Source organism: Hylobates moloch, unplaced genomic scaffold (genome assembly GCF_009828535.3).
Source record: "Hylobates moloch isolate HMO894 unplaced genomic scaffold, HMol_V3 SCAFFOLD_15, whole genome shotgun sequence".
Classification (NCBI taxonomy): domain Eukaryota; kingdom Metazoa; phylum Chordata; class Mammalia; order Primates; family Hylobatidae; genus Hylobates; species Hylobates moloch.
In genome coordinates, this window is record NW_026652290.1 from 50,857,547 (window position 1) to 50,869,827 (window position 12,281).

Here is a 12,281-nt window from a genome sequence, read left to right on the forward strand (position 1 = left end):
TTCCTGCCCGGCCCACTGGGCCTGGCCTCTTCCCAGCCTCCTGTGACAAAATCCTCAGGTGAGCGCTTGGCCGTCCTTAATCCACTTGGCCATCACTGCTTTCTAGAGCACTGCCTTGGCCTCCATGACCTCCCACCCCCCGAAGTTCTTGCCGCCCTGCTAGCTGCCCTTCTCAGCCTACAGTGGGTGCTTTTCTTCCACTGCACCCTCCCCCGGTATCCCTGGCCCTCAGAGTCCCCCACAACTTCACCTTCTACCATGGCACATGCTCTTCTGCAGCATCTGTCTGCCCCCCATGTTGAAAACTCTCTTTTAAGCTTCAGTTTCTGCTGCCTATGCCCTCCATGTTAACAGTCCCAGCTCCTGGGAGCAGGGACACATTGTCCCAGGACACGTGTAAAATGCCACAGGGGCCAGCTAGCTCACTGGTTGTCCCTGGCTCAGAAGCTCCCCCAGTGCTGTCAGCTGTTGGTGGGGAGGGCGGGAGCAGATGGTGGGAAATGGGACTGCCTAGGCAGCGGCCGGCGGGCGCCCCTGGGAGGGGTTGCTTTTGGCGTGGGCCCGCAGCCTGGGCCCGCCCGGCATATGCTGTTAGCAGTGCATTTGTTTCCTCAAGTCCTTTGGAGGCAAGAACCTCAAGCACGTGGGGATCGTACTTCAGAGAGGGGTCCTCATCCTTATGCTGTGCTGCTTTCCCTGCTGGGCCGACTTTGTCAACACCAAGCGCATCCTCCTGCTCTTAAAACAAGACCCCGAAGTCTCCAGGTGAGGTCCCCAGTTTCCCAAACCTAGGTTAAGAGTAGGTGGCTATCTGGTCATTGTACCTGTGTGGACATTTTTGGCCAATTACATGGTCTTGATCCCTTTCAAAAATGAAAGCTGGCGGGGCGCGGTCGCTCACGCCTGTAATCCCAGCACTTTGGGAGGCCAAGGCAGGTGGATCATCTGAGATCAGGAGTTTGAGACCAGCCTGGCCAACATGGTGAAACCCTGTCTCTACTAAAAATCCAAAAAAGTTAGCCAGGCATGGTGGTAGGTGCCTGTAATCCCAGCTACTTGGGAGGCTGAGGCAGGAGAGTGGCTTGAACCCGGGAGGCGGAGGTTGCAGTGAGCCAAGATCATGCCATTGCACTCCAGCCTGGGTGACAAGAGCAAAATTCTGTCTCAAACAACAACAACAACAACAACAACAACAACAACAACAACAACACAACAACAACAAAAAATGAAAGCTGTGACTGTGGGCCACAGGGTCTGGGGGCTGCAGGGACCACCTGACCAAGGGTGACAAGATACAGGACCATGGTGTTGGGTGCCTGGCCTGTCTCCCGTTCACCGAGTCCCTCCATTTTGCTGTCTGGCAAATGCACAGAATATTTTTCCCCTGAAGTAGAATAGCAGTGTAATCGCCTTCGTGTATGACTTTAGAGTTGGGTTTTTTCTTTAACCTATAATTCCAGTGTATTCTCTGGTAATGTCCTTGGGGTGCGTGCTCCTTTCTAGAAGACTGTCTTGCTCACTGTTAGGTGACCCTGACACTTTCAAATGGTTTCTGAATTTTGTCCAAGTTTTAGTTCATTTTGCTGTGTTCACTCCATCTTTCATGCTAAGAATGAGCTGAAAAATCGAAAGTGGTCAGACTTCCCCTTAGAGAGCAGACATTTAGTAGACTTAGTGTCATGTTTGTGTAGGTTGAAGGAAAACACTTAAAGTTGTTATTAAGTTTCTCTCATTTTTAGGCTGGGTGTGGTGGCTCATGTCTGTAATCCCAGCACTTTGAGAGGCTGAGGCAGGAGGATCACTTGAGCCCAGGAGTTTGAGGTTACAGCGAGCTATGATGGTGCCATTCTACTCCAGTCTGGGCATCAGAGCCAGACCGTGTCTCTAAAAAGTAAATAAATTTTAATTTTAATTTTAATTTTTATTTTTTATTTTTTTTTTGAGACAAGTCTCGCTCTGTCGCCCAGGCCAGAGTGCAGTGGCGCGATCTCGGCTCACTGCAAGCTCCGCCTCCCGGGTTCACGCCATTCTCCTGCCTCAGCCTCTCCGAGTAGCTGGGACTACAGGCGCCCGCCACCACGCCCGGCTAATTTTTTGTATTTTTTTAGTAGAGACGGGGTTTCACCGTGGTCTCGATCTCCTGACCTCGTGATCCGCCCGCCTCGGCCTCCCAAAGTGCTGGGATTACAAGCGTGAGCCACCGCGCCCGGCCCTAATTTTAATTTTTAGAAAATACTCTGTGGGTTCAGTTTGAAGACAATATGACCAGCAACTGTTTTAATATTAACTGAAGACTATTTTGTTTGTTTCTGCATAGCCCAAATTTATGTGCTGATTTTCATTCCTGCCCTTCCTGTAAGTTTCGAGGCTGTTGTGTCTCATGACATGAAGCAGCTCACACGTGTCGCCCTGCACATGCCCGTTCCCCCCGCTCTTGTTTGTTTCTCCATCTTGGCGCAGTTCATGCCAAAAGCCCGACATGTATTTCTTGGCCCTGTCGTCCCTCCCTTGCTGACTCTCAGGACATGTACCACTCTGATGTCCAGTAGCTTAAAGACAAAGATTGGGCCGGGCGCAGTGGCTCAGGCCTGTAATCCCAGCACTTTGGGAGGCTGAGGCGGGTGGATCACGAGGTCAGGAGATCGAGACCATCCTGGCTAACACGGTGAAACCCTGTCTCTACTAATAATACAAAAAAAATTAGCCAGGCATGGTGGCGGGCGCCAGTAGTCCCAGCTACTCAGGAGGCTGAGGCAGGAGAATGGCGTGAACCCGGGAGATGGAGCTTGCAGTGAGCTGAGATCACACCACCGCACTACAGCCTGGGCAACTGAGGAAGACTCCATCTCAAAAAAAAAAAAAAAAAGACAAAGATTGATGAGGGGAAGACATTTCCTTCCTGATTCCTTGTTCTATGGTTACTTCTGATTGCAAATCAACCAGAATGTTTTTGGATCATCTAGGAAATTTGGGGAGTGCTGCATTCGGGCACCCTTGGAGCTGTTCGAAATGTCAAGACGGTGGCTTCTGCCTCAGCCAGTTGGAGTCTGCCTGCGTCAGTTCTTCAGGGAGTACATCTTTTATCTACTCTGGAAAATTCCAAATAGTGCCCTAGCATTGTCTCATGTGAGTGAGGTTCTCTGAGATCACACATCAAGGGGAAGTGTCTTATTTAAGATTAAAAACCGAAACTAAACTAAACCATTGGAATTTATATTAGTGAGAAGTGTTTGTTTTTCTGTTTAAACTTACAGGCAGCATTCTTGTTCCAGCCGCAGACATTTACAAAGTCAGGTATAGATTATTTTTATAATTTTTACTCCATAATCCTGGAAATGTCTAGTAAATATTTGTAGGGAATGTTCTATAAAAGTAATTCATATTTTTCCCCCGGTAATTCTAACCTAGAGTTCTTTGCCTGAGAGATTGAGGCCTTGTAGGTGAATTTTGTCTAGCCCAAGAGAGACGGCTGTATCAATCCATCCCATTCCCCTTTCAATCACCACCACCCGCTTCTCTCTGCAGCCCTGCCCCGACCCCTCCCCTCTCTTGGGGCTGGTGCCAGCTTTGCATCTGGCCTGAGGCCTGGCTCCTGTGCTTCTGCTTTAGAGAGGAGGGTCCGGGGTCCCTATAGCCACTAGGGAGCAGTGAAGGAGTCTGAGGGCAAGATTTGGGTGGACAGTGGAGAGAAGCAGAGCTCTGCCTCCCCAGGTCTCTTCTCGTCCATCTGAGGCTGCAGCCCTCTTGCCTTGCCCAGCTTTGGTAACAAAGCTGTTTCAATGCTGGGAAGAAAGAGAAGTTTTACTGAAAGAAAATGTTTGAATAGACAGCATAAACAAAAGAAAAGAGTGACTGGCACCTACAACAATAGGGTGAACGTGTTCTGCACACCTGCTATGAAGCAGGCATTGCTGGGTGTCTTGTACGCAAGAACTTTAGCAACTTGGCTCAGATATCTTCCAAGCTGCCTCTCCTTCACTTCATGCCAGGGCCCATTTGCCCTTCAGGAGGTTTTCTCTCTCTGCTGCTATTCTGGAAACTATGACCTACCAGGTTTATTCAGAAGCAGTTGCAAGCTTCTGGTTGGGATAGTCAGATGCTGCACCAACGGAGGAGACTAATCTGGTCATCTGAGCTCCTGACCATTCCAGTCCTGAGTAACTTTGCCATCATTTAAACTGTTCCCTGTTTAATTGTGAGTGTTCACTTGACAGGCTAGCTAATTAGCTTTCGAAAATATGAATGTTTTCCTATTTGTTTGGGGGTTTTAGGGCATCATCATGCCTCAAGTTATTACCAGGATTGCAGCTAATGTCATCAATGTGGGCATGAATGCCCTCTTGCTGTATGCCCTGGACCTCAGAGTGGTATAAGTCACGACCCCTGCATTCAACAGATACTGAATGTCTGCTGTGTGCTGTCTCCTGTCCCTGGGACTGGGGATAGCAAGAGTGAAATTGTCTGGTAGAGGGAATATGGACAGGTGGACAGGCAATAGAGTTGGGTGTTCAGGTGGTCTGTGTGCCAAGTGAGAACTGGGTGCCACAGGACCCCACAGGAGAAGCAGCCGGCTCAGGCTGTTGGAAGGAAGGTCAGTGGGTTAGTGGGTGGAGAGATAGGGATGGTGCCTGGGAAGAAGCAATGCGTAAGTTGATTGTGTGTTGAGGTGGAGTTTGCCTAGAGAAGGGAGTTGCTGTGGTCTGTGAAGGCTGAAAGGGGCCACCCCAGCAAAGACAGAGTAGGGCAGACACCTTAGGGATTCTCCTAGCATCTTGGAATTGTAAGAAACTGAGCCCAATTGCATCCTTATGAAGCTTGAGGAGATGAGGGTCCCAGAAAGAAAGCACTATCAATTCACCTGTCCCTCACTGGGGGACACTTCTGTGCATGGAGCCAGAGCCAGGCTCCTCAGTATGGCTAGAAAATCTTTAAAGGCTGGCTGAGGATGGAACATAAGAACACATCAGCGAAACACACCTTCTCTCAGAAAGCTGGACGAGGCGCTGGCCCAGGAAGCTGGAGTCACACAGGGAGGTGTGAGCACCAGTTGGTTGACCCATGTCCAGAAACAGGAGGCCTGGGCCACCCAGGTTCTCCTGGGAGGTGGACCTCAGAAACCATCTCATAGAGGTTTCCCCAACAGATGTACACAGGGAAGCTTGGGGATGGGGGGAAAAGGAGAAGAAAATTTAGGAATGGATTAACAAAGGGTAAAATGGAGGATTGGGTAGGGGAGTGGAATGGAAAAATAGACAAGAAGACGGAGTCCCTGGCTCTATATGCCAGAGCAGGGCATGGTTCTATTTGTTGTGATAAAATATGACCTATGGAAGACGCTCCAAGGTTATTTTCCAATACAAAGATGTTGAGCATCTTTTCATATATTTGTTGACCATTTATATATCATCTTTGGAGAAATGTCTCTTCAAGTCTGTTGCCCTCCCTTTTTTTAAATCAGGTTACTTCTTTTTTTGTTGTTGAGTATAGGAATTTTTGTTGTTGTTGTTGTTGTTATTGTTGTTGTTTTGAGATGGAGTCTCGCTCTGTTGTCCAGGCTGGAGTGCAGTGGCGCAATCTCGGTTTACTGCAACCTCCACCTCCCAGGTTCAAGCGATTCTCCTGCCTTAGCCTCCCGAGTAGCTGGGATCACAGGTGCCTGCTACCACGCCTGGCTAATTTTTTGTATTTTTAGTAGAGACGGAGCTTCATCATGTTGGCCAGGCTGGTCTCCAACTACTGACATCAGGTGATTCACCCACCTCGGCCTCCCAAAGTGCTGGGATTACAGGCATGAGCCACTGCACCTGGCCATAGAAATTTTTTATGTATTCTGGACATTATGATATCCAGATATCCTTATATGATTTGCAAATATTTTCTCCCATTCCATGGGTTGCCCTTTCACTCTGCAGATTGTGTCCTTAGATGCATACAAGTTTTATCTATGTTTACCTTTGTTGCCGGTGAGCACTATGTATTTTAAATACGTAGTGTATTTTAAAATATCCACATTGCTATATATACATCAGTTTTGCTTTTAATCATAATGTGCATCTATCATATTTTATTCCTCTAGTTCCATGTTGTCTCCCACACCCCTCAACTAACGTCTGCCACAGGGAATATTCTATATGTTTTTTTATAGAGGTCTACAAAAATCCCTCTGCCATTTATACCCAGGAGTAGAATGTATGGGTGAAAGGGCATCTACTGAGTCTTGCCAGCTTAGTGCCTGCCACCTCAATCCGTTTGGCATCTTTATATTTTGCTGGAGAACTGAGGTTGCGCCTAGTCTCTGACCATTTGCAGGGTACAGGTATGTGAAATAGAATTGTTGGTGCCAGAGACTGTTGAAAAGCAAACGCCTGTTTTCCTTCCTGTTCCCTAGGTTGGACAAGGGAGTGCTTCCAGGAGTGGGGCTCCTACATCCACCTGGTTATTCCCAGTATGTTCATGGTGTGCATTGAGTGGTTGGCCTTTGAGATCGGAAACTTCCTTGCAGGTTTGTCAGCAGTTCAGCCGAAAGCTGTCCTCAGCCTGGCCAGTCATGTCTCCAGAGATTCCCAGGAAGCTCCAGCTTTGCTTCTTTGTCCTGCCTCATTTCATCAGGCTCTCATGGAGGTTTTCAATATAGGTTTAAGCCCTCATCCCATCATTAGCAGACTCAGGTTGGGTGGGGTTTTGGCTCTACTGCAGCACCCTTCATTTTGTAAGTGAGGAAAGGGAAGCTGCCAGTCAGAAGTTTGTCAGAGGTCACCAACTGAAGGAACAAAAGCCCCACCCCAGGCCTCATGAACTAGCTTGTGCCTCAGCTGACTTTTGCCAGGTATCAAGCCAAATTGTTTTTTAATTTTAATTTTAATTAATTTATTTTTTTGAGACAGAGACTCGCTCTATCACCCAGGCTGGAGTACAGTGGCGTGATCTCGGCTCACTGCAACCTCCGCCTCCCTGGTTCAAGCGATTCTCCTGCCTCAGCCTCCCAAGTAGCTGAGACTACAGGCATGCACTACCATGCCTGGCTAATTTTCGTATTTTTGGTAGAGAGGGGGTTTCACCGTGTTGGCCAGGCTGGTCTGGAACTCCTGACCTCAAGTGATCCACCTGCGTTGGCCTCCCAAAGTGCTGGGATTACAGGCATGAGCCACCATGCCCAGCCCAAGCCAAATTTCTAAGAGTTGTATGTACACAGGGTGACTGATTCAGCCGTGTTTTAGCCATGGCCTATGTTTCTGTTGGAACTGTAATAATTTTTGCCATAGATATTTACCTCAGCCATCTTGTTGTTAATAAAGTAACAAACAGTCAATGCAGAGGGTGACAGTGATGACGTTGCCATTTCCATGGACACTTGCACACATCAACAGTCCCATCAGCTATCTGTAGAGTTCTGCAGCCTTCCGCCTCCCCTCCCACCATGTGACCCCATGTCTCTCTAGGGAGTGACTTGCAACTCTAACAGCCTCTCTTTTTTCTGCTTTTTGCGGGTGGGGGTAGGGTCTCAGTCTGTCACCCAAGCTGGAGTGCAGCAGTGCAATCACAGCTCACTACAGCCTTGACCTCCTGGGCTCAAGTGATCCTCCGGCCTCAGCTTCCTTAGTGGCTGGGACTACAGGAAGGTGCCACCATGCCCAGCTAATTTTTTTCTTTTCTTTTTTTTTTTTTTTGAGACGGAGTCTCGCTCTGTCGCCCATGCTGGAGTGCAGTGGCGCGATCTCGGCTCACTGCAAGCTCCGCCTCCCGGGTTCACGCCATTCTCCTGCCTCAGCCTCTCCGAGTAGCTGGGACTACAGGCGCCCGCCACCACGCCCGGCTAATTTTTTGTATTTTTAGTAGAGACGGGGTTTCACTGTGGTCTCGATCTCCTGACCTCGTGATCCGCCCGCCTTGGCCTCCCAAAGTGCTGGGATTACAAGCGTGAGCCACTGCGCCCGGCCAATTTTTTTTTTTTTTTTTTTGTAAAGATGGAGGTCTCACTATGTTGCCAGGCTGGTCTCAAACTCCTGGGCTCAGGTGATCCTGCCACCTCAGCCTCCCAAAGTACTAGGATTACAGGTGTGAGCCACTGCACCTGGCCATTCTTTTTTCTACTTTGAACCTGATGTTTTATTCCCTGGTGGAGTAGGGATTTGTAGAATGAGCCTGTGTTAATCTGAGCTGCCTGAGATCATGGTCCTGGTAACTGCTCAGGGAAGGATGTCTGGGCTTCTCAGCACACGTGGTGAATTCTGCCACCAGGTTATGCTTCTTGGGGGCATTCTTGGATTCTCTTAAAATAAGTTCTAGTTTCATAAGGAAAATGTTCACATACTTTTTGAAATGTGTTGTGTGTGTGCTGACGTTTCAGGACTGATTGACGTGATGAAGCTTGGCGCTCAGGGCGTCATTTGTGAGCTGGCGTCAGTGGCCTACATGGTAAGAACTCGGGTGAGACTCGGGCCGAGACCTGGCCCCTTCTCTGCTTAAACCTGCTGCACCACTGTCATTGCATTCACTCAGCAGATGTGCACCATGGGAAGGGAGGAAGCAGGCAGCACAAGTGAGAGAGGACAGTGCAGTGGGGACAGCATGGACGGGGGCCAGATGCACGGAGCTGAGTGCTGGCCATGTTGTGCCCCAACTGTGTGACCTGGGCTTCTTACTTAACCTTTCCAAGCTTTAGTTTCCTCATATACAAAATGGGGGAAAAAAAAAGCCTACTTTCAAGGTGAAGATTGAATGAGAATGCATGCATATGCAACACTCACCACGACACCTGGCACATACGTTCACCTGACGTGGAGTTGATGTGGTGCTAGGATGCAGTGGGGCATGAGATGGGGTCAGCTCCTGCCCTCTGTGGCTCGTGGCCCCATAGGGAGACAGAGATGAGCCAAGTACACAGATGAGTGAGAGCACTGTAAATGTATGTGATAGGTACCATTAAAAAGCAAAAGCAGGGCCAGGCGTGATGGCTCACGCCTGTAATCCCAGCACTTTGGGAGGCAGAGGAGGGCAGATCACCTGAGGTCAGGAGTTCAAGACCAGCCGGACCAACATGGTGAAACCCATCTCTACTAAAAATACAAAAAGTAGCTGGGTGTGGTGTGCACGCCTGTAATCCCAGCTACTCAGGAGTCTAGGCAGGAGAATTGCTTGAACCTGGGAAGCGGAGGTTGCAGTGAGCTGAGATTGTGCCACTGCCCTCCAGCCTGGGTGACAAAAGCGAAACTCCATCTCAAAAAAAAAAAAAAAAAAAAAAAGCAAAAGTAGGACTGAGATGCATGGAAACAGAGATGACACCTTTTTGGCTTGGATAGTTAGGAATGGTCTTTCTGCATTGCTGTTTAAGCTGAAACTTGAAGGATGAGAGGAGCCAGCTTGGGAGCCTGTGCACAGAAGCCAACTGCTCAGCCTGGGCCAAGGCTCTGCAATGGGTCCAAGCACCTGGTGTGGATGAGGTGAAGGGTTAGTGAGGGTAGAGGGAGACTGAAGGCAGCATGCAGGGCCTGTGGGCTCCAGAAGGAAACAGCCATTCTCGGTGCCATGTAGAAGTGGGCTTAGAGGAAAACAGGTGTGGGTGGGAGTTGGGAGGGCAGAAGGAGGCTATTGGAATCATCCAGATGAACAATCAGGAGGCTGCTGATGGGGGAGGAGAGAAGGGGGTGGATCAGTTATGTGTTGAGGCAGAATCGACAGGTCATGATCAGGGTTTGGTTGTGGAATGCAAAACGATGAAGGAGAAGGGTCACAGACTGCAGAGTTTCTGGCTTGAGCAACTGTAGTGGTAATGCCTGTTGCCTTTTGATGCTTTTTGAATGTCCCAACCCAGTGCAGATATCCCCTTTGTTTTGTTTTTTTCTTGTTTTTGTTTTGTTTTGTTTTTAAAGATCAACTGAGGCCATCTCGGCAGTGGGATTATGGGCCATTTTTGTTTATACACACACACACACACACACACACATGCGTGTATATACTATTATTGACTGTACAACAAAACCTAATCCATACGAATATTTATCTGTACTAGAAATTCTTAATATGGCATAGCACATATATTCATTCATTGGACATGGCACATTTCAGTCAAGAAATCCCTTGTCAACATGGATATCTTCTGCCAGATTTTGGTCTCTTAATCTACCAACCTCCAATAAATCATCATCCAACTCTGGAGTGCTACCCTCCTCGCTCCGGGACCATAACACTTGGGGGTGACTATCCTGAAACTATACCTGGCATCTGGTTCTTACTTCAGGGCCATAAAACTAAGATCACCCACATGTTCCCCTTAAATAAGACATCTTGATGGACTAATAACTATCACCCTATTAACCAGTCACGGGAGCACTGTCATGCTTGGGTATTTCTAACTTTGGGGGATGCTATCACTCAACATTGCGGAAGGCCTAGTCCCTTCCGAATCTGCCGTAGATGAACTTGGATTTGATTCCTGCCAAATCAATTGTAGAAGCTGAGCTTATATTGAATATTCCAGGCTGGCATAATAACCATAAGGTATTAATTAATTCATGCTTGAAAGACATAACAATTAATCAATAGGCACATATGCTCATGCATGTCCACTCACTTTCAAGAACTATTTCCGATTAAATCCGCAACCCCCCTATCTCTGACTTTACCGTCAACCTAAGCAAGTGTACCCTCACCAAACCCCCAAAACAAGAGACTAAAATGTAACCCAGTCAGAGCCCAGAAATCATATTTTAACCATGAATACCCCAACAGCTGCCCCTCGATCGATGTCATTTTCCTAAAAATCTTAAGACCCTCCTACTAAATTAAGCCTCCATTTTATATAATAAATACAATAACTAAATTTCCACCCTAATACTGATATAATACCTTGAGCATACCCCTCTGAAAGTGGTACCCCATATGCCATACCCTAAATCAATTATATCCGAATTATGAGTAGTCCTCGCAGCCAAACCTCTGCCAATTCAACTTTAAAGACCCTGAATTCCCAGAACTGTAAACGACTATTTATACTTACTTCTTTCCTTCTCATATTTTAATTTTACACTCAAGTATTTATGCAGTTAATGTAGCTTAATTATTCAAAGCAAGACACTGAAAATGTCTAGATGGGTCTGCACATCCCCATAGACAGATAGGTTTGGTCCTGGCCTTTCTATTAGCTTTTAGTAAGATTACACATGCAAGCACCCCTGCCCCAGTGAAAATGCCCTCTAGATCATCCAGATCAAAAGGAGCAGGTACCAAGCACGCACAAATGCAGCTCAAAACACTTTGCTCAGTCACAACCCCAGGGGAAACAGCAGTGATAAATCGTTAGTAATAAATGAAAGTTTAAGCTATACTGATATCTAGGGTTGGTCAATTTCGTGCCAGCCACCATGGCCATACGATTAACCCAAGTTAATAGAACTTGGCATAAAGAGTGTTTAAAGTCTGGCCTCAATAAAGCTAAACTCCATCTAAGTTGTAAAAAACTCCAGCTGAAATAAAATATACTATGAAAGTGGCCTTAATACCCTGAAGACACAATAGCTAAGACCCACACTGGGATTAGATACCCCACTATGCTTAGCCCTAAACTCTAATAGTTACATTAACAAAACCATTCGCCAGAATACTATAAGCAACAGCTTAAAACTCAAAGGACTTGGCAGTGCTTTATATCCCTCTAGAGGAACCTGTTCTATAACTGATAAACCCTGATATACCTCACCACCTCTTGCCCCCAGCCTGTATACTGCCATCTTCAGCAAACCCTGAAAAGGTTGTAGAATAAGCACAAGTACACACATAAAAACATTAGGTCAAGGTGTAGTTCATGAGGTGGCAAGAAATGGGCTACATTTTCTATACCCAGAAAGTCTCACAACAACCTTTATGAAATCTAAGGGCTCAAGGAGGATTTAGCAGTAAACCAAGAGCAGAGTGCTTGGTTGAATAAGGCCATGAGGCACGCACACACCGCCCGTCACCCTCCTCAAATATTCTAGAAATTACTATTACTAAAAACTCTGTACACACATATAGAGGAGATAAGCTGTAACATGTTAAGCCTACTGGACAGCGCGCTTGGACAAACCAAAGTGTAGCTTAACCCAAAGCATCCAGCTTTCACCCAGAAAATTTCATCACGACCTGATCACTTTGAGCCAACTCTAGCCCCAAACCTCACTAAAAATATTATTGAACTATCTTAATCAAGCCATTTACCTTAGACAAAAGTACAGACGATAGAAATTTTTACCCTGGTGCAATAGACATAGTACCGTAAGGGAAAGATGAAAGAACTGAATCAAGCA

General features: G+C 47.2%; 1 protein-coding gene across 1 annotated transcript in view; it reads left to right on the top strand.

Moving 5' to 3' along the window:
- The window catches only part of LOC116483169 (uncharacterized), a 51,754-nt gene that overhangs the window by 8,578 nt on the left and 30,895 nt on the right, over positions 1–12,281 (top strand). Inside the window, 1 exon segment of the mRNA XM_058428113.1 lies at positions 6,389–6,589. Within this exon segment, the coding sequence (XP_058284096.1) occupies positions 6,389–6,589 (201 nt within the window).